Below are 26,306 nucleotides of genomic sequence, written 5' to 3'. Positions count from 1 at the left end.
AGAAAGGTGCCAAACGTGGCACCGGAGGGGGGGAGGAGACAAATGAGCGGAAGTTCCACTTTTGGGTGGAACTCCGCTTTAAGGTAAGAAAAAGACCTTTTGCATTTACAATTACTTTAAATTTACATACTGTGGTTGATTTACTAAAGGCAAACAAGCTGTTCATTTTACTAGGAAAATGTCCTCTGAGCTTACTGAATGTGGTGAAATGTCACTTTGCAAAGAATACCCAATCATTAGATTGTAAGCTCTAATGAGCAGGGCCCTCTGATTCCTCTTGTACCAAATTTTAATGCAACTGTAATGTCTGCCTTTATTTTGTTAAGCGCTGCACAAACTGTTGACACTATATAAAACCTGTATAATAATAATAATAATATGCAAGGAAAAAAAAAAAAAACACATTTTACTTACACATGATTAGGTGATAGACGTCAGCAGGGAATCACTACATTCACTAAGTTAATGGAAAATGCCCCTGTAAGGTGAACAGCCTATTTGCCTTTAGTAAATCAACCCCACCATTCTTGAATGTTTATAGTAGGTTTTTGGGTTGGCTGTTTATTTGTAACTAAAGATGCTTATGCAAGGAGGCTGAGTGGTTATGAAAGCAGCCCTTTCTAGCATGTTACACAACAGATATCCTTCTTTTAGGGCAGCTAGTTGGAATAAGTACTGTACTTTACCCAGTAATATGCAGACAGCACATAACAAGTGATGGGATAGGCTGACAGTGATTTATTGAGTAAGACGAAGGAGATGGTTTTGTTTGTTCATATGCTGCATGACAGCAAAGAGTCAGGGAGAGAGGAAAAAGCTTTTACAACCCTTCATTTTGGTGTCAGACAGGGCACAGCAGCTGCAAATAAACACTGACACATGAGCTATTTTTTCTGAGAACTGTAGATATGATTTCACATACTGTCTCTGCTCAAAAGAGAAGTGCTCTCGTCTCAGGGACATTTTAGCTTACAGTCTGGCTTACCATAGTTCTGAGCAATTTTAACATATGGCAGATAGCTCCAACTTGTACATTGAACTCATTGGGAGCAGCAAGAGGGAAACAACCAATCAGGTTAATTGCTTTTTTTCAATGTTGAAATCTGCATATTTTTGGCAGGTAATGACCCTGTTTTTTTTTTTTTTTTTATGTATGTGTTTTTTTGTATTTCTGCATATCATACAGTACAAGATGATATTCCAAAGCAGATCACAGATATACGTAAACAGGATAAGGATATCAAAAAAAAACATGAGACCCCTTCCCAAAGACCCAACCAGTTCTGTATGCCATCATCAAGTTAGTATAATGAACAGGTGAAGGTACAGCGAAAGCGGAATTACAAATCCAATGAACAGATTCAAATGGTCTAAATAGAATACATGACTATAAAGCAAACAGTACTCCAATCACCCAGAGATATATGTCAGCAGACGGATTATTTTACTGTAGTGGAACACAGAAGGGGCACCTAAGTGCCTAAAGTGAAAAAGAGCCACAGAGAGGAGAACAAATTAAGCAAAGAGAGTATAGGAGTTGGACAAGGGAGGTAAAATATTAATAATAATAATTTTTAAAAAGTGTAGGCGGGTGGATAGGGTGGGTAGGTTTGAGTTTGGAGAGAAAGGAGAAAACCTACAGCTTTTACACTTGCTTCTGTTTTCAAAACCCATGCCAGCTGACATATTGAAAGGAAAGCTTCTAGGAGATAGTATGGAGGCTGCCATTTTTTAACCACTAATTCCTTAGCTGTCATGCTGATCTAGTGGCCCCAATATTATATGAGACATTGGCCAAGTACTCACGCTGATCGTGAGGAGAAAAAAAGCCAGTAACTGGCTCCTATTCACTTCCTGATCAGCTGTCATTGGCTGACAGCTGATCACGTGGTAAAGGACCCGCTGTGATTATTGGCCCTTTACCCTGCTCTGTGATCAGCCAAGTTCGAAGGGGGCGCGCGAGCAGCGCGGTCACAGGGGGGCGTCTATTGACGCCCTCCCGACACTGGAAGCCCGCGCTGTAGCTGTCATTCGGCTATATCGCGGGTGGAAAGTGGTTAAAAAGAATATGACTTGTGTACATATGTATGATAGCAGTTCCGAAATATGGTTACCAGAACCTCGACCAAAAGCAACGACATCCATGGATACTTTTTATTCTGATACAGTAGGGACAGAAAGTATTCACACCCCCTTAAATTTTTCACTCTTTGTTATATTGCAGCCATTTGCTAAAATCATTTAAGTTCATTTTTTTCCTCATTAATGTACACACAGCACCCCATACTGACAGAAAAACACAGAATTGTTGACATTTTTGCAGATTTATTAAAAAAGAAAAACTGAAATATCACATGGTCCTAAGTATTCAGACCCTTTGCTCACTATTTAGTAGAAGCACCCTTTTGATCTAATACAGCCATGAGTCTTTTTGGGAAAGATGCACACCTGGATTTGGGGATCCTCTGCCATTCATCCTTGTAGATCCTTTCCAGTTCTGTCAGGTTGGATGGTAAACGTTGGTGGACTGCCATTTTTTAGGTCTCTCCAGAGATGCTCAATTGGGTTTAAGTCAGGGCTCTGGCTGGGCCATTTAAGAACAGTTACGGAGTTGTTGTGAAGCCACTCCTTCGTTATTTTAGCTGTGTGCTTAGGGTCATTGTCTTGATGGAAGGTAAACCTTCGGCCCAGTCTGAGGTCCTGAGCACTCTGGAGAAGGTTTTCGTCCAGGATATCCCTGTCCTTGGCCGTGTTCATCTTTCCCTCGATTGCAACCAGTCGTCCTGTCCCTGCAGCTGAAAAACACCCCCACAGCATGATGCTGCCACCACCATGCTTCACTGTTGGGACTGTATTGGACAGGTGATGAGCAGTGCCTGGTTTTCTCATACGGCTTAGAATTAAGGCCAAAAAGTTCTATCTTGGTCTCATCAGACTAGAGAATCTTATTTCTCACCATCTTGGAGTCCTTCAGGTGTTTTTTAGCAAACTCCATGCGGGCTTTCATGTGTCTTGCACTGAGGAGAGGCTTCCGTCGGGCCACTCTGCCATAAAGCCCCGACTGGTGGAGGGCCGCAGCGATAGTTGACTTTCTACAACCTTCTCCCATCTCCCGACTGCATCTCTGGAGCTCAGCCACAGTGATCTTTGGTTCTTCTTTACTTCTCTCACCAAGGCTCTTCTCCCCCGATAGCTCAGTTTGGCCAGGCGGCCAGATGTAGGAAGGGCTCTGGTCGTCCCAAACGTCTTCCATTTAAGGATTATGGAGGCCACTGTGCTCTTAGGAACCTTAAGTGCAGCAGAATTTTTTTTGTAACCTTGGCCAGATCTGTGCCTTGCCACAATTCTGTCTCTGAGCTCTTCAGGCAGTTCCTTTGACCTCATGATTCTCATTGGCTCTGACATGCACTGTGAGCTGTAAGGTCTTATATAAACAGGTGTGTGGCTTTCTAATCAAGTCCAATCAGTATAAATAAACACAGCTGGACTCAAATGAAGGTGTAGAACCATCTCAAGGATGATCAGAAAAAATTGAGTACTGTCCGTGATACTTTTTTTATTTGCACTAACATACAATTTTTCAGGACAAGCTTTCGGGGTATGTCCCCTTCTTCAAGGTCCAAGCAGTACTGATTCACAAATTTTTAAGCAGAATGTTAAAGAAGAAGAAAAAAAAAAAAAAGAGAAAAACCAAACACATACAAATCAATGGTAATAAAGATAGCAGCAGAGTTAGTGAGATAAGACAGAGGGAGAGCTAGGGGGGAATGCAGGGGGGGATGCTAGTCACAGAGCGGTCGTAAAACTTTAGCATAATGTGTAAGGAAACCAATATCTAAATTTATGCTAAAGTTTTACGACCGCTCTGTGACTAGCATCCCCCCCTGCATTCCCCCCTAGCTCTCCCTCTGTCTTATCTCACTAACTCTGCTGCTATCTTTATTACCATTGATTTGTATGTGTTTGGTTTTCTCTTTTTTTTTTTTTTTTTTTTTTTCTTGTCTTTAACATTCTGCTTAAAAATTTGTGAATCAGTACTGCTTGGACCTTGAAGAAGGGGACATACCCCGAAAGCTTGTCCTGAAAAATTGTATGTTAGTGCAAATAAAAAAAGTATCACGGACAGTACTCAATTTTCTCTGTCACAATTGCACTAATACGGCTACAATCAAATCAAGTAAGGATGATCAGAAGAAATGGACAGCACCCGAGTTAAATATATGAGTGTCACAGCAAAGGGTCTGAATACTTAGGACCATGTGATATTCCAGTTTTTCTTTTTTAATAAATCTGCAAAAATGTCAACAATTCTGTATTTTTCTGTCAATATGCGGTGCTGTGTGTACATTAATGAGGAAAAAAATGAACTTAAATGATTTTAGCAAATGGCTGCAATATAACAAAGAGTGAAAACTTTAAGGGGGTCTGAATACTTTCTGTCCCCACTGTATGTAATAAAGCTTATACTGTTTTTGAAGTTTCTTTTGTCTGTTATGCCCACAATAGTCCTTACTGTATTTGAGGGTATTCTTTGATGCATTGAACAGACCTGGGACTTTTTTTAAATAAACTGCTAAAACCTATTGGAAGATCAGGTAAAATATGAAGGGCCTATTCAAACTTTTGCATTGTTTCAGCTTCTCTCTGTCAGGTGTGTTGTGGTACCATTTATTGTGAATTCATCCCGGTGCATTGTACAGTAGAGCCCAAAGCACAACAGCACACCACAGCATATATACCATGAATTCTGGTGCACTGTGTTCTTAAAAAAAAGTTGTGAACTTCTTTTTTTTATCCATTGCGGTGCTTTGGCAGCCTATTCATTACAAATGAGCTGCCTTAACACAAATTTAATACACATTAATGCACCTCAACGAAACACTTAAATGTGAATGGGTCCGGATACTGTTCCATGTGTGGATAAACATCTGTTTCCGGTACTCTGGTATTGGTAAGGGTACAGAAGTTACATCTGCCTGTAAATGCAGCCAGTTGTCAAGAAGTCACAGGGAACTGTGCTATAAACTACAAACATTTGAATTATTGTACAATATTTTCTACCCAAATATACAGTAAATCATAGCATCTCATTTTCTTTTGAGCTATAACCTGGTTAGAGATAAAGAGAGACTCTCTTAACTACCAAATGCACTTGTTAAAGTGGTCTTAACAGGCTAATAATGCTTTATAGGTGCCAGCAATATGGTACAAATGTACCAATTGTAGCAAATATGTTTCACTGTGCTATAAAATCCACTAGTACTATTACTATTGCTCCCTAAATTGATTTGATTTTGTATAGTATGAACATCTTTGTAACATAGAAAATCAATAAATATAGGATCCTTGCTGGAACAAAGTTATATTGAGAATAAGGTCATCTATGATCTGCAAGCATTTGTTTGAAGGAATTGCCACCTCCAACAACTGGTGACTGGTTTCCTAAAATATCCCTTTAATACATTTAAAAGGATTTGTAGACAAGTAGATAAAACATACATATTTGTACAGACAAGTCATGCTTGCACCACTCCATCTATTAGGCTGCCCATAGACAGTCGGAGTTCTATCTGGGAACTTTGGCTGGTTAGATATCTTCCTCTTCCTAAACAAATCACTCACTGTCAGAAGCTGATGCCTTCTTTTTCCCAAACCAGACAACTTATAGATACAGAGAAGGGAAAAGCTAGGAGATGAAAGCTAGGTGCCCTTTATGAAAATAGACAATGATTTATACCAGGTCATGCACAGATTTTCACCAATATTGGTAAATCTAAAAATTCTCTTCTATTGCTAATCTTTTCGCAGCTTAGTTACAACAATGTTTAAATCTGTAGAATTGCTTGCAAGTAATTAATGGTATGTAATTGTTCTTAGTGCTTATAAGAATCTGGAGCACTGACAGGCTCCTTTGTTCTGACTGCAAGGACCACACTTTCCACAATGCTGGCAAAGACCAATTTCCCAAAACCGAGATCTATTTCTTTGACCATTTAAAGATTTTTTTTAGTCTTATCCATCACTCCATGATGTCTTTTGGTGATGTCAGAGTTCAGACAGTAACATGACTTACATTTGGTCAGGATGACCCCTGATTAAAGTTCCTGGAAATATATTCTAAATATATATATATTATATAGTAACAGGGATGGCCATCCAAAACAATCCTCAAATAACCATGCTATCCATGGCTCCATAAAATCCACCAAAAAGGTATCCTCATTTTTTTAACCACACCCAGAGCTGTCATCTCTTGCCACTGCATTTCTCCCAGATTCCTACAGTAACAGAATTGGCATTTTACTCCATCATGGACCTAGAACATGTTTTAGCAGCAGAATTTGAAAGGATGAATCAACACACACATGACATCTCTCTAAATGTAATTCCTTATCATCTCAGCTATGGTGGGGAGAGGTGAAGTATTTTCCTAATTTGCCCACCCTCTCCTTGGATCCTGTCAACTGTTTCCCCAACCCATTCCAATCCACCATTCCTAACTCTTTTCCTCTGCTCCCTAACCTTACCTATTAACTTGTATTTTCTAACATTTTTCTATACCCCTCCCCCTGTCTTTCCTAGGTGAAACATGCTATGGCGACACTGGACAACAATAACTGAAGTAACTGTGCATAGACACAAATGGTGTAAACGTTGCTCCATACATCACATTTATATTTGCAACTATGGGGTTGATTTACTAAAGCTGGAGAGTGCAAAATCTGGTGCAGCTCTGCATAGAAAGCAATCAGCTTTCAATTTTTTTGTCATAGCTTAACCACTTCAGCCCCTGAAGATTTTACCCCCTTAATGACCAAAGCATTTTTTGCTATATGGCACTGTGCCGCTTTAACTGACAATTGCGTGGTTGTGTGACGCTGTACCCAAACAAAATTGACATCCTTTTTTTCCCCACAAATAGAGTTTTCTTTTGGTGGTATTTGATCACCTCTGTGGTTTTTATTTTTTGCGCTATAAACAAAAAAAGAGCGAATATTAACAAAAAATACTTTCTGCTATAATACATATCCAAAAAAAAAATTTAAAAAAATGTATTCATCAGTTTAGGCCGATATATATTCTTCTACATATTTTTGTTAAAAAAAATAGCATTAGGCAGAAATATGAATTGGTTTGCGCAAAAGTTATTGTGTCTACAAACTACAATCGATTTAGGGACTCTTATTTATTTTTTATTGTTTATACTGGTAATGGCGGCAATCTGCGATTTTAATCAGGACTGCGACATTGCGGCGGACAAATCTGACCCCAAATTACACTTTTTAGGGACCAGTGCACTGATCAATGTAAAAACGACACTGGTAGGGAAGAGGTTAACACTAGGGAGCGATCAAGGGGTTAAGTGTGTTCCTTAGCGTGTTCTAACTGTAGGGGGGTGGGCTTACTGAAACATGACAGAGATCACTGTTCCCGATCACTGGGAGCAGTAGATCTCTGTCATGTCACTAGGCAGAACGGGGAAATGCCTAGTTCCCCGTTCTGCCTCTCCTCGCCGCGATTGTGGGCTGCCGGCGGACATCCAGTCCGAGGGACCCATGGGCATGCATGCGCCCGCTATCCTGCTTTTGTTTTTACAGGTACATCGGTTTGTGCAGGTGTGTCATTCTGCCGACGTATATTGGCATGAGCCGGTCGGCAAGTGGTTAATTGAACAAGCTGAAGTTAGAAGCTGATTACCTACCATGCACAGCTGCACCAGATTTTGCACTCTTCAGTTTTAGGAAACCAACCTAATGAATGATTATCTTATGAATGATGCACTATAATCTATGCCATGATATGGATATGTAGACTACTACAATTGTGTCTTTTGTTTTGTATATGAAAAACCTAATAAAATCAGATTTAACTAAATAATTTTATTTAGTCAATGTGTTTCAAGTTGGGTCACTTTCTCAGTGTGCATGAAAGAACTGTGGAAACCGAAACCTAAAAAATATTAAATGGAGCAGAAAAGGCTAGGTAAGCTTTGAGAATAAACCTTGGGTTACAGATTTCTTTTGTAAGAGTATACTGAATAAAGGAGCAACAGTCGTTTTTCAAGTGTTATCTAACCTTCCAAATCTACTGGAAACCATTTTCTTCCTGTGAATAAGGCAAGTCAATAACAACTTTTATATTCAGAAGGAGAGTTTACATAAAAAACAAATATTAAATATGACATGGTATATGTTTTTGCAACAGAGCCACAATAATTTTAGTCTTGAATATAGGATCTGCAGTAAAATATAACACACCTAGGGAGACTGTACCGAAGTAGGAAAGTCAAAGTAAGTGGTTGATGAGTCCCTAATGACTGTTTAAACGCTAGGGTGTTTTTATAGTCTCTGTGGCCTGGCCATTTAGCCCAGCCTGTGTATAATCCAGTATGTTAAATAAGTAAGCAGGAATACAGGCTGTTTTAGGAATTCCCATTCTTTGGCTGGACTCCAAGTGCTACCTACTAATAGAGGCACTTAGAAATATGGAATACGACAATCCATGACATATACAGTGACCAGACAAGAATGTGATTCGGAAGCAAGTTCATTCGACAATTTATTTTATATTTCAAAGGCAGTATTGGTAAAACTTTAATAGCATCATTCAAAAAATGAAAGATGGTCTCATTAGTAATATGTTATTGTATACCAACTGTACTTCTACTCATCCACACAGAGTGTATCTTGTGCAATTAATAATTTTGCTCTATGCCACTGCACACAGAATGCTGCTGTAAAGATATGGCTGGTGGGGGGAGAAGGGGGGATTAAAAGTCTAAATATAATTTAAAAGAAATGAGAACCCACTGCAGCTATAGAAGCTGACATTCGGCCAGCACTTTCTAAGCTCCAGCTTACAGACAGTCCGCACATGATCAACTGTAAAACATGAACAAAACACACCATTTTTTTTCGAAATTTACTGTAAGGGTTCTTATTCTGAAAAATGATCCAGTGTCTGTGTTACACTTCCAGCTCAAAGCTGTTTTCTGTTTAGGTATGGAATATTAAATAGAAAGTAAAAAGGTTTTATATATATATATATATATATATATAATATAGGCAACCCCTGAAGATGTCAGATGTAGGCTGACGAAATGGTGTTGGGTCGTGTTTGAGATACGTTATTTCCGGTCAGCTAGAAAGCAGGTGGATCGTTAACCGGCGATTCCTATACAATATATGCTGATCCTTGTCTTCTTTGATGTAAGCACAATACAACCTTACTTTTAAATAAATGATTTTAATTACTGCACCATGAGAGCGTTCTTTCCTCTCCCTCTCTATATGGAAAAACTGGAGCTTTAACAATGCTATCTATATAAATATTGAATGGATGACAGCAGTGGTTTGGATTCATTCCTGTGTCCTCATGTACGACACCTGGGATTTTCCCATATGCCTAATTTGACTCCCTGTAATAGGGGTCAATTAAGTCTGGTGAGTGCATTGTGTATCTGCATGCGGGTGGAGAGGAACCTTTCCTATACTCACTGAGAACTTTATTCACTTATGGGATTTATACATCGACTTCACAATTTTTATGTATTTTTTTAACTTGAATGAAGATTTATTTGTTTATTCACTATGGTGATTTATGATATGTCATTTATGATATAAGAGAGTAGTTTATTTGTTTCTTTTTATGTATATAGGCACTACCCTGAAGGATTGTGGATGGTGTGTCTGTTTCTCACACACTAAAGCTGGCCGTACATTATACAATCTGATTGTATAATCCCTGTACAATCTCATTTAGCTTTAACAAAAATATGTAATATGAGGACAAACCTAAACAATCAGTTTATGGTAGATCTAAGGAAGATTGTACAATCATATTGCATAGTGTATGGTCAGTCTAAGGGGTTGGGGGCTCCAGGATACAGAAAAAGCAAATGTTTTGTTTTCTTATAACCTTTATAACTGCTTATAAAAGCCTCCATTCCTAGTACAACATCTTACCTATTAGTTAGACCTCAATATTGTCTTAGATGTCTACAAAACAGACCTTTATGTATGTGAGCTGACTTATTCTCAGATTTCTTTCTCTGCTGTGGGTGCCTGCTGCTGGGTGAAAAGGCTTACTGTAGACAAAATGATAAAAATCTACAAGTGCTTTTTTGTGTTGTGGAACCCAGTAGGGGGGCACCATGTTAGTCCATGTTAGAAGAGACATATGTTCAGTTACTGGCTTGGACCAGCATATGTTTTATTTGCTTTATGCTATGGACTGGCTCTTGCATTGCAAGTCTTTTTGTTTGCTGCCTTGCAGAGAACAGGGCAAGACAAACCTGTTTGCACTGTTCCTAGTTGTCTCTGTCCCATGCATGGTTTACTGCTGTCAATACCTGTAGAGCATGTCCCCCTTACAACCTGATGCTTGGATGTAGATAGTGCCTTAAAGAGACAGACACATATTGTAGAACAAAATGGAGGAGCTCCTAAAACAGCTTATACTCCCAAAACTAAACAGTAACAGTGCAATGTTGCCCAAACTGACTAAACACTACTGTCTACTACATCTACTGAACATTTACTGAATTGAGGAAACCTCTACTACAAGTGGTAAATGCATTAACCACCCAACAGAAACAACAACTGACAGAAGCCCTCGAGGCCCCCCTAAGCGTGGGACAACAGAAAGTGAACCTATCCATATAGCAACAAATACATGCCCTGTGTATAGACACAGCCAGTGGAACAGGGGCAGCTGGTGCAGTGTGCTTTATGGAGAATGTCCCTAGAGTATGATGTTGAAGCCTATCTCTGCATCTTTAAAAGAGTTGCTGAACTTACTGCTACCCGAGGAGCAGTGGGCTATTGTGTTAGCATGGATGAACTCTAAAAGGCCTAATTTAACTTACCCACTTCAGGATTCTCAAAAATACAACTTGCCTAATAATTGAGCACACAGTGTAGATTGAAAAAAAATATTATAAATACCTCTATTATCTTTTTTATAAGTGATCACATTCCCTCTGGTCTCAGCTGGGGGGGGGGGTTGGGAGAGAAGCAGCAGCACACTGAGCTTTCCCAGTCAATGGCTGTGCAGGGGACAAGTCTGATCACTGGAGGAGAGCAGACTGAGTCTCCTGTTTTGTGTGGTCAATTTTTAATAGGAAAGCAGAGGGACCGGCAGGAACACCAGGGATTTCACACAAAGGAAGCAATACAAAGAGAACAGGATACTTTCTCATACAAGTACATGGTACGGCAGGCACCTGTCAGGAATATGGAATGTTGGGGTAACCATTTGACCACCGCAAGGTTTTACCCACTTTATGACAAAACCATTTTTTGCTATTCAGCACTGCACTACCTTAAAGCGGAGCGGCACCGAAAAAAAAAATTTTTAAAAGTCAGCAGCTACAAATACTGCAGCTGCTGACTTTTAAAACATGGACACTTACCTGTCCAGGGCGCCCGCGATGTCGGCACCCGAGGCCGAAGCGTCTCTCCGTCCTCGGGTGCTGCCGCCTCCATCTTCGGTAAGGGAATCAGGAAGTGAAGCCGTGCGGCTTCACTTCCCGGTTCCCTACTGCGCATGCGCGAGTCGCGCAGCGCAATACGAATGGTCCCTGCTGCCTCTGGGACCCGTGTGTTTCCCAGCAGGCAGCGGGGGGGGGGAACAGGATGTGGCGTAAATACCCGCAGATTCTGCGGCTATCTACGCCGGAAGTGGGTACAGATACCTGTAATATACAGGTATCTGTACCCCCCTCCCCCCTGAAAGGTGCCAACTGTGTCACCGGAGGGGGGGAGGAATCTAATGAGTGGAAGTTCCACTTTTGGGTGGAACTCCACTTTAACTGACAATTGTGCAGTCATGCAACACCGTATGGCATTTATATAATTTTTTTCACACAAATATAGCTTTCTTTTGGTGGTATTTGATCACCACTGTTTTTTTTATTACAGTATATAAATGAAAAAATACCAAATATTTTGACAAAAAAAAAAGAAAAAAGAAAGATATTTTCTACTTTCTGTTATAAAACATATCCAAAAAAAATCTAATTTCTGCATAAATTTGGGCCAAAATGTATTCTGTATGTCTTTGGTAAAAAAAATCTCAATAAGTGTATATTAATTGCGTGAAATGTATAGTATCTGCACTATATACAGTATACTGGAATTTACACAGCTATAGACGCAATACTGTAATGAAGGTGATCAGTGACTTATAGTGTGGCTGTGATAGTGTTGGCAGGCAATCTGGCACAGACACTGGCTGGTAGGGTCACTAACTGACTAACTGAAATGGATGTTGCTAGTGACACTAATCCAATGATCAGTGATAATACTGTACACTGTACTAATGACACTGGCTGGGAAGGGGTTAACATTCAGGGGCAATTAACTGTGTGTATAACAATGTGTAATGTGTGCTGCTTTTCCGTACCGATCTCGCTGTTTTCTTCTCCCTGTGTTTTAGGGAGTAGAAACGGTCAGATCGTTGTTCTCAGTACACAGAGTTCTGTGTGTTTGTACACACAGAACTCTTTGTGTGATTGGACACAGCCGATCAGTAGGTTTCAGCCAAAATCGCTGGCTAAATTCTGCTGCCAAACTCATGCTGTGTCCAGTCACCAGGAAGCAAGCCGGCAATGTACATATACGTTGCTGAGCCTGCACCTGCCGCCCGCTTGGAGAGTATTTACTGTAAGCGTTCGCAGGTGGTTAAAGGAAATATTACTATAACATATTAGGAAAACAAAGATCCTCACATGTTACATTCTTTATATCATTGTTCCTATGCTTTGAACATACCAGGCTGCTGTAGGCACAGAGAAATCTCCTCTTAAATAATGCATAACTGCACTGCATCTGAGCACCACAAACCAAAAACTCTGTTTAGTTTATTCTTAATATTCATTCAAACTCACCCAGCCATCCATGTCTCCATACTTTATTTTGCTGAGAAATCACTTTGAAAAACACTCCCAGCATTTCTGGTCATGGCCATCTTGAGTAAGGGCAGGTGAAGCATGATTCAAGGAAAAAAAATAGTCAATGTTGATTGAGAGAGTGTTAGTCCATTGCACGGATATTCTCCTAGAAGCTAGAAGCTAGCACAAATTGAACGTTGCCTGATGTTTCACTGACCAATAGGAATGCAGAAGAGGCAGAAGGAGTGGGGGGAGGGGGTGGCAGGATCCCAAGATTCAGCACAGGATGTGTTGGATCTTTGACTGTCAGAATGGTCTGCTATTTGGCAGTTTTGGAGGCTGTCCTGTAGGATGGATAGGAAAAGAAAACACTAATGCCGCGTACACACGGTCGGAATTTCCGACAACAAATGTTCGTTGAGAGCTCGTTGTCGGAATATCCGACTGTGTGTATGCTCCATCGGACATTTGCTGTCGGAATTTCTGACAACAAATGTTTGAGATCTGGTTCTCAAATTTTCCGACAACAAAACTTGTCGGAAATTCCGAGCGTGTATACTTCATTTTTCTCGGCTCATCGTACGTGTTGTACGTCCTTGACTTTCTGAATTTCTGACAAAATTTGTGTGACTGTGTGTATGCAAGACAAATTTGAGCCAACATCCGTCAGAAAAAAATCCACGGTTTTGTTGTAGGAATGTCCGATCGTGTGTACGCGGCAAAAGAGTTGCATGTAGCAGTAAGAGAGTTCAGAGAGGATGTCTTGAGTGTGGTGATGACCTAAAGATCAGACAGGAGGTGGGGCAGTGACACATAATATATAGAATTTAAGATTGTAACAGTCCTCTTAGCTTCAGATCTGTAGATGGATAGAAAAAGCTAGGTGGATGGCTGATATTGCTGATCATTTAGAACAGGGGTCTCAAACTGGCGGCAGTTACAGCCTCCCAGACACTGTTCAGAGAGGTGTACTGTTTTCCTTCACCGTAAATCTCCCATTTAAGAAGAGCCCACAAGTTCTCAATAGGGTTTAGGTCAGGTGAGGAAGGGGGCCATGTCATTATTCTTTCATTTTTAATGCCTTTTCTGGCTAGCTACGCAGTAGAGTACTTCAATTCATGCAACTGCTTTACGAAAGTGTCTTCTAAAAACTGGGAGTAGATTTGGGAGTTGATTTTGAGTCCATCTTCAACCCGAAAAGGTCTAACTAGCTCATATTTAATAATACCAGCCCATACCAGTACCCCACCTCCACTTTGCTGGCATCTGAGTCGAAGTGGAGCTCGGTGCCTATTACTGATCCAGCCACAGACACATTTATCTGGTCCGTCAAGAGTCACGCTAATCTCATCAGTCCATAAAACCTTTGAAAAATCTGTCTTCAAAAATTTCTTGGCCCAGTCTTGACGTTTCAATTTATGTGTCTTTTTCAGTGGTGGTCAGGTTTTAGCCTTCCTTACCTTGGCCATGTCTCTGAGCACTGAACACCTTGTACTTCTGGGCACTCCAGGTAGGTTGCAGTTCTGGAATATGACAGCACTGGAGCATAATGGGTTTTTGGTAGCTTCACGTTAGATTCTTCTCAAATCTTTGGCAGTTAATTTGCGTCTTTTTTTCTCAACAAGTTTCTTGTGACCCCGTTGACTATTTGCAACAAAGCATTTGATGGTTATGTGATCACGCCCCAATATCTTAGCAAATTCAAGAGTGCTGCATTCCTCTGAAGGACTTTTTACAATTTTTGACTTTTCAGAGTCAGTTAAATCTCTTTTTTGGCCCATTTTGCCTGGGGAAAAGAAGCTGCCTAATAATTATGCACACCTTTATAGAGGGTGTTCATCTTCTTCGGCCACACCCTTCCTCATTACACAAATACACATCACCTGATATGCCAAAATCCAATAAGCCTTCAAGCTTATGAAGCTTAAAGTTGGACAATGTGCATAAAAATGATTATTTTGTCAAAATACTCACGTACCTAATAATTGTGCACACAGTATATACACAAATGTTTTGCCTTTCATTTCTATTATAAACTGAATGGGTTGTTTTACTTGTTTTACAAGGTGATCATTTACAATCACTTTAAAGTAACTTTCAAGGGACTTTTACTTATATATACATACATGCAATTTTGCATGTTCAGGTCTATAATTTATATTCATGTTTTTAAGTCCTCCTTTTAGTAGTTATGTGTATATTATATAGTGCAGTCAGTCCTTCTGTGGATGAGACTAGTCATCTATAGAATGATTCAGTCAATCTGGGTAAAGCTGGCCATACACTGTTATATTTTTATACTATACAGCAGGCATGCTATACAGTGCAGAGGGGCAAAACTCCCGCTGTACCCGAGGCAGATGTCAGAATGTCATGCCATCAGCCAAAAATATTCTGTCTGGCTCCTATGATTTTTCAATCAAAGGATGTTGGGTGGGATGGGGTCAACAGGGTTACTAGAGATCCTAGCACTAGGGAGAGGCATCACTTCCTTGCTGTCGAAAACGCTGTCAAATGTAAGTCACCAGTGAAGGAACCACATCTCTTTCCTCCAGCCAATAAAGTGACACATGAGCATTTCTCAACCTTGTAAAAGTGGATCTAAACCCGATTCATGAAATTTGAGCTGGGCATATATATCTGCAGTGTTTTTTTATTTGGCTACTATGTCCCGTAGCTGTCTCTTGCTCCGTAGCTCTTTTATCAGCCTGATAACTTCTCACACATTCTCCGAGACAGGAGATAGAAGTGTGTGTCGGGGGAGGTTGATATAAATAGATTAGCAGTCAGCTTGCTGTCTCAGAGCAGACCTCTGCACATTCCATTCTTCCTTTGCCTCAGTGACGGCCCGATTATAGAGGGCGCACGGGCGCTGCCTCCCCTATCCATGCATGGCCCCCTGATCTACATATCAGGGCACCAGACTATGGATTCCAATGCGGGGTGAGTGTTGTTTGAAGCACCTGATTTGAGCCAGAGGCTCTAATAGGCTTCAAAAAAGGGTGGGCTCTGCGCTCCGATCCCATCCTGTTGTGTGACGATAGCTAATTAATTTTCGCTATTTTCACACTAAAGTTCCTCCTCACCAATCAGGAGGCAGATCATGAGACCTGTTTCCCGATTGGCCAAAGCGTCAGGCAATCCCATTGGAGGCCTAACGCTTTGGCGGAAGAGGAGACACACGGCGGAGGAAGCTTGAAGAGCGGATACAGGAGTCGTTGCTGCCCGCACTCCAGTAGAGGAGGTGAGGACACTACAGCCCCACCACAGAAGCGGGTAAGTTGAGGGATGTGTCAGTGCCGTGCCACCAGGGGGCTTTCTTAGTGCCACACTGCTGGGGGAGGAGGGGGGTGTTGCTTGTTTGCTGCCCCCCCAGAAGAAGAAGCCGCCACTGCTTTGCCTATGGGGATTGGGGGTGTGTGCCTTTCCTCTAATCAGCTGTCTTGGCTGTATGCCAATAATCCACTCCCAGTGCTAACCAGGAAGATAAAAACTTTAACACGAAGAGCACTTTCTAAAGGATATATACAGATGAAGACTAATTAAATGATGCAGATTACATCCATATGTAGATTTAAAAACTTAAAAATATAGTAAATACACAGTAAATTCAACTTCCAGTGGGGTTAATGTACTAGAGGATAGAGGAGTAGAGCATGTCCACTTTGCAAAGTGAATTTTAACGTAACTTTTAAGGAGGAATTTTCATGTTGTGTCACCTTATTCCCTAAGCATAGAGAATATCACTTTGCTTAGTAAATCACTTCTTTAGGAAAGTAACCCCACGTTTGTGGTAGTGGCCCTAAGAGATCTGCAGCATTTTTAGTTCAACTCTGTGAAAAGCGGCTTTGCCTGCCGTGAGGCTTCAAGGCAGCTGCATCTTTTGTAGTGTAGAAGAGCCCTCCATTGGTGACAAAACTCATTGTATAGTCAGACATCAGTGGGGGGACAAATGTGGCATGTCATCTGGATGTTTGCTTTGGGGGAAGATGACTTTCTAAAACATCACCGGACAGTTGTTGCTAAAAGTGTCACAGGCAGCTGCTGTGAACTGAATTGGTGAACTATTTCTGTGTAGTAGGGTGACTCCAAATGGTCTGATAATAGCAAAAACGGTTCCTTATATTGAACACTGCAATTACAGAACCATTTTCCATACTCATAAACAGTGATAATAAGCCCTGCAGATATTTGTACTCATTTACATGGGCATCAGTCTCTACCGACCCTCTAGAAAGCAATCCATGATGGATGCTTTTCAGAGGGTGGTAGAGTAGCGGCTTCCAGTTGTTCAGGAGGTGATACAGCTGCCTTCTGAATGCCTGTTTATTTTTTGCCCAAAGGGGGATTTTGCATTTGAATATTGGGGTTGATTTACTAAAGGCAAATAGACTGTGCACTTTGGAAAGTGCAGTTGCACTCTGCAAGTGCAGTTGCTCCAGAGCTTAATGAATGAAGTAAGGACTTTGCAAAGAATACCCAATCACATGCAAGAAAAATTAAAAAAAACAGCATTTTTGCTAGCACATGTTTGGATGATGGAAGTCAGAAGAACTTCTGCTCATTCACTAAGCTCTGGAGCAACTGCTCTTGCAGAATGCAACTGTGCTTTACAAAGTGCACAGCCTATTAGCCTTTCGTAAATCAACCCCACAGTGTCATTGCGGCTTGGTCCATTTGACTTCAATGGACTAGCTTGACAGACAGTGCCTTCTTGACATGGTGAGTTAAATTTGCTGCGGCATGTGTATATACCCCTCTGGGTACCATGATAGGTTTTAGGTGGATAGCTGGGGGATGGTAAAAGTATGCATCAAATGCCTGTTTTTAGAGCCCCTTTGCCGCCTGTGTAAGCTAAGCCTAAGGCATATATTTTTAAAAATAGTCCTCTGCTATCAATTTCCTGCCAAATCTCTCCCATAAGTTTACTGCTCTGTTTAACTAAATTAAAGAAATGTATGGATGTGTATATGTGTGTGTTTTTTACTGATTAGAGTTTTTTTTTATTTTCTTGTACTTACTTATCGGCATTAAACTATCATCTGCTCCCGCTTGCTTCGCAGATGTAGCAGTTTAAAAGACTGTATGTACATGAAAAATACATTTGCATTTATTTTTATACATGATCTACACCCTGAATGTTTAGTTATTGCATATACATTTATTTCATTCCCTGGAGGTCACCACTGACAAAAAAATTGTAGCTGAGATTCCTTCCCCTAGGGCTCGTCACATGTGCAGCGGTCCTTGTCACCCCTCTGAAAAGCAATCTGTGGTGGATAGACATGTGATTAGTTTTCGTATATTCATAAGGATCTGAAATTTTATGCATACAAATTTTGTACGAAATTTCGTTTACGAACTTCAGATAAATTTATCATAACGAACTTTTGTTATTGTTCCGAAAAGTTAACGAAACTAAAAGTTAGATATCCAGGAAGTCAGCACAGCACAGGGATAGTGGGAGCCCCTCATAATTATACATTTATCATAACGAACTTTCGTTATTGTTACAAAAATTTTACGAACCTAACGAACATTCGTATTTCGTACGAATCCGAATTGGATTTCGGACTCGAATTACGAATTAATTTTAATACGAAACGGAACAGAACGAAACGAAACAAATTTATTGACGGCGCACATGTCTAGTGGTGGATCACTTTCCAGTTGTGCTGCTACTGCTTGTACAAAATATAATGAGAACTCCCCGGAAGGCACTGCCAATGTAACCTTCCCAGGGGTGAGGTCAGAGCGACATCCCCAGTGTCTTGAGAAATCAGGAAGTGGAGCTACAGAAAAGATTCACACAACCAGGGCTTTTTTCAGTGGGAACATGGGGGAACACAGTTACTGCACCTCCAGCACTTAATGTACAGTATGTTATGTGCTGGGGTGTGCTGGATGGTTTATTGATGCTGGCTGCTGAGGGATCTTTGGTTGCTGGAGGGTCAGTTGTAACTTGGAGGGATCTACTTTTGACGGAGAGGTCTGTTGTTGCTTGCTGCTTGTGGGTATATTTATGCTGACTGCTGGGAGATCTATTGTTGCTGGCAGGGGTCTATTGTTGCTAGGGGTATTTTGTTTAATGCAAGGGTCTATTCTTGCTTGGGTTGATCTACTGTTGCTGGATGGGTCTATTGTTATTGGGGGTATTTTTTTACGGGGGTCTATTGTTGCTGGGAGTGATCTATTGTTGCGGGGGATATTTTATACAGTGGATGGGGTATGTTCTTGCTGGGAGGTCTATTGTTGCTGGGAGAGATCTACTGTTGATGGAAAGGGTATTATTGCTGGCTGCTTGTGGGCATCTTAATTCTGGCTGCTGGGAGACTGGGAGAGCTATTGTTGCTGACAGGGGTCCATTGCTGCTGGGATTGATCTATTGTTGCTGGAGGGGGATTTTGTTACGGGGGGTCTATTGTTGCTGGCGATGATTTATTGTTGCTTGGGGTGGGTCTTGTTGCTGGCTGCAGGGGATCTAATTTACTGCTTTTCTTGTTATGTAGCATTACAAAATAATTTTTTGGCTCTGTTTTCCATAGAAGTGGCAGAACTGGGAGGGGGGTAGGGGATCAAATCAAGGGACAGTGCTCGGCGATGGGTAGGGGGTGGTGACAAGAGATGATTCGGAAGAGGGGAGTACCTTTACTTATTCTCTGAGAAAAGAGCCCTGCACACAACAATACCTAATTAAGTAGACATAAGACTTGGGTATGTTTTAATATCTGTATGCACCAGGACAACCTGTGGTTGGAGAGGAAAGATGCACTTTAAATGTATGCGCATGTGTAACAAAGGGTTAAGCCACATAGTAGCATTAAAGTAAAATCTCCTACTAAGTTTAAGTTTATTTTCTTTTCCTTTGCTATTTACTAGATAATTAAAACGGTTATCTCTCCATCTTACTTCATTTACATCTTCTATGGATGCTGCGTTAGGACTGCTTGGTGCTTTTTCCTCCTTCTTTTCCACATTCCACATCAAACTGTCACGTTCCAGGTTATCGAGCTGCTGCTGAAGATCATTTAGTGGTATAGTAATTTGCTTCTAGAAAAAGGAAACCACACAACAGAATACAAGTTTGAAAAACTGATCGTGATAGATCTAATCATGAAAAAAACTGAACGTAGAAGGCCGCTTTGGTCATGGAGAATGAACATTTATCCAAAAATAGTAACTAAAGCTCCATATTTAAAGGCATGCATTTATTTTCCATTTTTTCCATTTATATTGGAATATCATTAGCTAACTTGAAAAAAGAAACTTGTTTATTTCCACCACATTTACAATAATATGTTTGCGGTCTCTACTTCCAGCTTGATAGGGCTTCATAATGGCGTTGCCTCATAGCTTTGGTCGATGGGTCTGGTCTGATATGAATGAAATCAGCAAACTCCCTAAGGTTAAATAATCTTATCTTAATAAGTCTTTAAAAGAAATGTGTACTGATTTTGTCTGATTTTTTTTATCATACCGTATTTGTTATATTTAATGTGTCATTAAACCCTAATGTTTTAGAAATTTTTCTTTGACATATATTTGATGCATCTCATTTTAGTATAGCAGCTACTGACTATTGTTTTATCAATATTTTCCCTGTGTGCGCTGAGGGAGGGATACTGAACATAGTTTTTTATCTCTCATTCTTTGATATTTGTGTCATTAAACCCACATCATCATAAACAAACGATCAATAAATGCTGTATTACATGCCGTTCATATGGCTGCTGGTTTTCCAGCATGCTTGAACAGCCGGCTTCTATCGGACTGACTGCCATACACATGGACCTGATGTCGGACCATTTCTATTGTACTGCCGATGTCTCCTGACATTCGGCCCGTGTGTACTAGGCTTAAGTCTCCAATTCAGCTAGGGATTTTCCAGAGCAGTGTTGCCAACTCTGCACATGCTCTGTTTTCATTGACTTTCTATAAGTAAAACAGTTTATAGATATTAATTATTTATTTTTACTCTGTATTCCTGTTTTTTTTTATTTTAAACACGTGACCAGCAGCAGAGGACTATAACTCCTCCTGCCACTATTTCCCTACAGACAGGCTACGAAACATCTGGGTCATGTGACAGCTGTAAACCATTTAGGAAAAAGGAACTTTTTTTTCAAATAATTACAGTGTAATGATTCACATACAGAAATAGAAGAGACAATGTAAATTAAACAGTGTGTGGGGCTAGTGATCACCTCTCCCATCTCAGAAAGCTGGGGTGCCTGCAATGTACAGACGTGGTCAAAAGTTTTGAGAATGACACAAATAATAATTTTCACAAAGTCTACTACTTCATCTTTCTGTCAGATGTTACTATGGTATGCTGAAGTATAATTATGTGCATTTCATAAGTTTCAAAGGCTTTTATTGACAATGACATTAAGTTTAGGCGTTTGTTGAGTCAATTTTTGCAGTGTTGACCCTTCTTTTTAAGACCTCTGCAATTCGCCCTGGCATGCTGCCAATCAGCTTCTGGGCCATATTCTAACTAATGGCAGCCCATTCTTGCATTATCAATGCTTGGAGCTAGTCAGAATTTGTGGGTTTTTTTCTTTGTTCACCCGGCTCCTGAGGATTGACCACAAGTTCTAAATGGGATTAAGGTCTGGGAAGTTTCCTGGCCATGGACCCAAAATTTTGATGTTTTTGTTAAATTACAGTCCCATTAGCGGTAACCCCGAGCCACACTCGGGATTACATTGCAGGATCCTGGTGCGGCTTTACTTACCTTGTCCCCAGGATCCTGCGATGTCCCCCGCAGTGTCCGTGGGCTGTGTCTCCTCCGAAGCCTCTCCGTGCCAGGCTCCGTTCCCTGCGAGCGGCGCGACGCACGGGGGCGGAGCCTGGCGGCAAATTCAAAAAATGTAAAAATCATAACACATACAGTACTGTAATCTTACAGATTACAGTACTGTATGAAATTATTTCACATCCCTTTTGTCCCCAGTGCTTTGGCCCATGCCCTGCATGCAGTTTTATATGATATATACTGTTCTTTCTGCCTGGAAACCGGAGATTGTCCATAGCAACCAAAAAGTGTCCCTTTATGTCAAAAGTGGCTTTAGATCAGCTAGAAAACAGCGATAGTAAATTAGAACACTTGCAGAATTGAGCGATAGTGAATCGTGGGGAAATTTATTTTATTATTATTTTTTTAAATTATTTATATTTATTTATTATATTATAATTTATGATTTTGTTTTTCAAACTTCATCATACCTGGGATATCTACTAGACTCTTATTTGGACAGATTTAAGTGTGTTATTGTTAAGAATTACAGGCCTACAATATAAAACTCCAAATTTCCATGCAAAATAATTGTACCGCTTTCAGCACCTAAAATCTGAAATAATCATACCGCCAGGGAGGTTAATTATCACTTTTGCCTTTTGGTGAGGTGCTCCAGCATGTTGGAAAACTATTCTTGGATGGTTGGGAGAAGTTGCTCTGGGAGGATGTTTTTGTACCATTCTTTATTCATGGCTGTGTTCTTAGGAAAAATTGTGAGTGAGCTCATTCCCTTGGCTGAGAAACAATCCCACACATGACAGGTCTCAGGATGCTTTACTGTTGGCATGACACGGGACTGATGGTAATGCTAACTGATGGTACCCTGATCCCACAGCTGAATCAACTGTAGGAGACGATCCTAGCGCTTGCTGGACTTTCTTGGGCGCCCTAAAGCCTTCTTCACAAATGCAGTGGAAATGTTTTTTTATGGGATTAAGTTCATTTTCTTGTTCAAAAATGTTACTAAGATTTATCAAAATACAATACATGAATATCAAACAGAATGGAAAGAAAAATTAGGAAATTTTCCAAATGCAAGTCATCAACTCATTGCAAGTCATAACAAAAGGCACAATTGGTAACGATTGTACAAATATAAAGAGCAAAATGCTTATGACCAAAGAGGGTAGACCTCAGTTGAGGCAGGCTAAAGTAGGTTCATAGGTTACGGATGATGACAATGACAATAGCAAATATAGGAACAGGAAGGACATACTCAATATGGGGGGCTGTTAAGGATGTAGGTAATAGAAGGTGGAATCACTGTGCAATCTTACATCCCATATGGTCTTCTGGAAATACCCCTAGAATGTACTGGTAGACCGCTATCAAGAAAGGCCAAGCCAGTATCTCCAATAGGGAGTATAATGTCCAGAATTGTCCGGTCTAAGTGGAGAAAAGATACACATTGGTGTGGGAGCAGAGATTAAGTTCATTTTCATGGCAAAGAGGGACTTTGGAATTAATTGCAATTCATCTGATCACTCTTCATAACATTCTGGATCATATGCTAATTGCGACCATAAAAACTGAGGCAGCAAATTTTGTGAAAATTTTTATTTGCGTCACTCTCAAAATTTTTGGCCATGGCTGTATAGAATGGATTCCTCCATTCACTCTATAAAGATGGACAAATCTCTGCTATAGCTAATGCATTTTGACAGCCATCCCTGCCAGCTGTCAAAATACCTGAACAGTGTCTGCATCTGATTGGATGCAGGCTCTGTTTGCCAACAATTCTCCACCCAGCAACTTAAAGGGGTTGTAAAGTCAGAACGTTTTTTATCTTAATGCATTCTATGCATTAAGATAAAAAGCCTTATGTGTACAGCAGCAACCCCACTGACCCCCTTATACTTACCGGAGCCCCATCTCCATCCAGCAATCCACAAGTGTCTTGACCGTCCGAGACTCTCCCTCTTGATTGGCTGAGACACAGCAGTGGCGCCATTGGCTCCTGCTGCTGTCAATCAAAGTGAGTCAGCCAGAGAGAAGGGGCGGTGGCTGGCCCTTGCCCCATGTCTGAATGAACACAGGGAGCTGTGACTCGGCTCAGGTGCCCCCATAGCAAGATGCTTGCTGTGGGGACACTCAACAGGGGGGAGGGGCCAGGAGAGCTGAGGATGGACCCAAGAAGAGGAGGATCTGGGCTTCTCTGTGCAAATCCAGTTGATCATGAACAAGCTAAAGTTTGCTCTCTGTATGGCCAGCATTAGTTGAGTAAATATATAATATTGCATATTGTTTTGTAACTTATTTAGCCATGCAGATATGAAACAGGAGTCCAAAAACATATATACTTCAATATGAAATGTGCCCAAGTCTATTAATATTTCCTTTTAAAGCTGAAGTTTAGTTAAACATTTGTTGTAGATACATCCATTCTCATTCACAGAACTCATAGTATTCTTTCCCAGAATGTAAATCACTCTGTGATTGGAAGAGGTGGATCCTATCATTCATTCACCTCTCTTCTATTTGGAGAATGCTTTACTTTCCAGGAAGAAGTGCTATAAGTTCTGTGGAAGGGTAAGAGAGGAGGCACAGGAGGGTGAGTGTCAATGCTTCACATCTGCAGGCAATGATCCTAACCTCCACAGCACCAGAAGATTACCATTATGGGGAGTATAGTACTGTGTCCCTGGTGCTGTTTCTACAAAAAAAAAAAAAATTAACTAAACTTTATTTTTTTTAAAACTTCATTAAAAAAAAAAAAAAAAAATATATATATATATATATATATATATATATATATATATATATATATATATATATATATATTCTATTCTATTGTTCTTAGCCTCCTCCAAATCTCCAAATTCCTTTTTTTTTTTTGCTGCTGTGATTCGACTTCCTGTTAGAGGGTGGCTACATCTGTATTCCATGGTCCCACTGTATGCAAGAACCTAGTCACCCTCTCTTGCTTGCTCCCGAGTATAACTTTGAGATGTGTAGTGAGGGGGAAAGGAAGAGGTTTAGGAGCTGACAGAGGATGTTACAAAGAGACAGATAAACACAGTAAGAAACAGTTTAATGTAAAATACATTACAGGGCCATTAAGTAGTGGATTTGTATGAATTGTTATGAAGAATAAGGATATTGTTTAAAATCACTTTAGTTGTAATTTACATGTTAGTTCATTTTCTTCTAGTTCTACTGAAGCTGTAAAAAAACAAGTCTAGCTACCAATTTCTCTTGGACAAAATTAAGATTTGGTATAATTGTACACAGCAACATTTTGGTCTTCAAAAATTCAGACGTGGCACTATGGTACATAGGAGGTTTGTATCTGCTCTTCACAGACTTTAAAAATGTTGGAAATTGTAACTCCCCAAAAGTTAGTGGACCACAAGTTTCGAGCAGTGAATATAGCAGCTGTATACATGACCTGGTACTATGTAGCCACCTATTGTCCACAACTTGTACTGCAATAGTACATGATATTACTATCTTTCCTATGAAGTAATAGCATTTTTCTGCTCTTTGATGTTGCTGCTTTTTCATTGAAATACTCTCCTTGGTATTGACATTTTTCACTGTATAAACAACAAGCTGACATACATTAAAATCAGTGAACGAAGGGGGCGTGTCTGGCCGGCGTGAGAGGCGGCTGCCTGCTAGCTGAGTTCCTGCTCCAAGGCACCGCAAGCTACGATACATAGCAACAGAGGTGATCCCTGCCACTGCTCATGGCCTCCCTGGAAGACACAGCACTCGGTGCTGTCCGCAAAGAGGGCTCATAGCGCTTAGCTCCACAGAAATTGACTGATTATTACCCCTCCACAAACGGCTGGGTGTACCAAGATGGCACCGGAGCACACGCACGGACTGCCGAGGAAGGAGAGCTCTCCTCAGATTCCAGCAGATCATCCTTGGTATGTACGGCTATTAATTGCGCAAACACAGGGGAAACTGACATCTCTCCCCCTGATAGTCCATCTACCTGTAGCCCCACTAAATTCAAGAAAGTTAAAGGAGACAGGCAGGAAGAGGATTCTGATATGGAAGAAAGTGCTGCAGGGCATTCCACCCAGATCCCTCTTGAGCACTTCCCTTCATCCTTTCAACCTGTGTCATTGACAAATATGAGAGATATATTGATTTCCTTGAGAGGCTCCAGATCAAGTAGGATTTGTAAAAGGACGTCAAGCACCTGATGGCACCTGCAGAATCCTCAATCTGCTTCGTATAGCTGAGAGTCGCAAACTGCCTACTGCCTTTATAGCTATAGACGCTGAAAAGGCTTTCGTCAGGGTACATTGGGGGTATTTACAAGCTACCCTTACAAAATTTGGTTTCGCAGGTTTCATCCTCTCAGCCATTTTAGCGTTATACACAAACCCATCAGCACAAGTTTTTACCTCCTCTGTACTCTCCAACGCCTTTAATATCACAAATGGCACAAGGCAGGGTTGCCCTCTCTCTGCCTTGATATTTACATTAGTTATGGAACCCTTTGCGGCTGCCATCGGGAGTTCCCCGGCAAAAATGAAATCTTTTTTTCATTGCAATTGGGATAACAGTAAAATCCAATATCTATGGGTTTATCTAACCACCTAATCTAGCCACCTCTACGATGCCAATTATAAAAAATTACTACATTCGGTTCAGACG

At 40.6% G+C, this 26,306-nt stretch overlaps 1 protein-coding gene across 1 annotated transcript in view; it reads right to left on the bottom strand.

Moving 5' to 3' along the window:
* CCDC141 (coiled-coil domain containing 141) overlaps positions 1-26,306 on the bottom strand; it is a gene marked incomplete in the record, with an annotated part of 261,745 nt that overhangs the window by 23,699 nt on the left and 211,740 nt on the right. The window contains 1 exon segment of the mRNA XM_073633762.1: positions 19,802-19,942. Within this exon segment, the coding sequence (XP_073489863.1) occupies positions 19,802-19,942 (141 nt within the window).

This window comes from Aquarana catesbeiana, linkage group LG06 (genome assembly GCF_042186555.1).
Source record: "Aquarana catesbeiana isolate 2022-GZ linkage group LG06, ASM4218655v1, whole genome shotgun sequence".
Taxonomy (NCBI): domain Eukaryota; kingdom Metazoa; phylum Chordata; class Amphibia; order Anura; family Ranidae; genus Aquarana; species Aquarana catesbeiana.
Note: the sequence above shows the minus strand (reverse complement) of the source record. Positions and strands in the feature narration are given on the sequence as shown.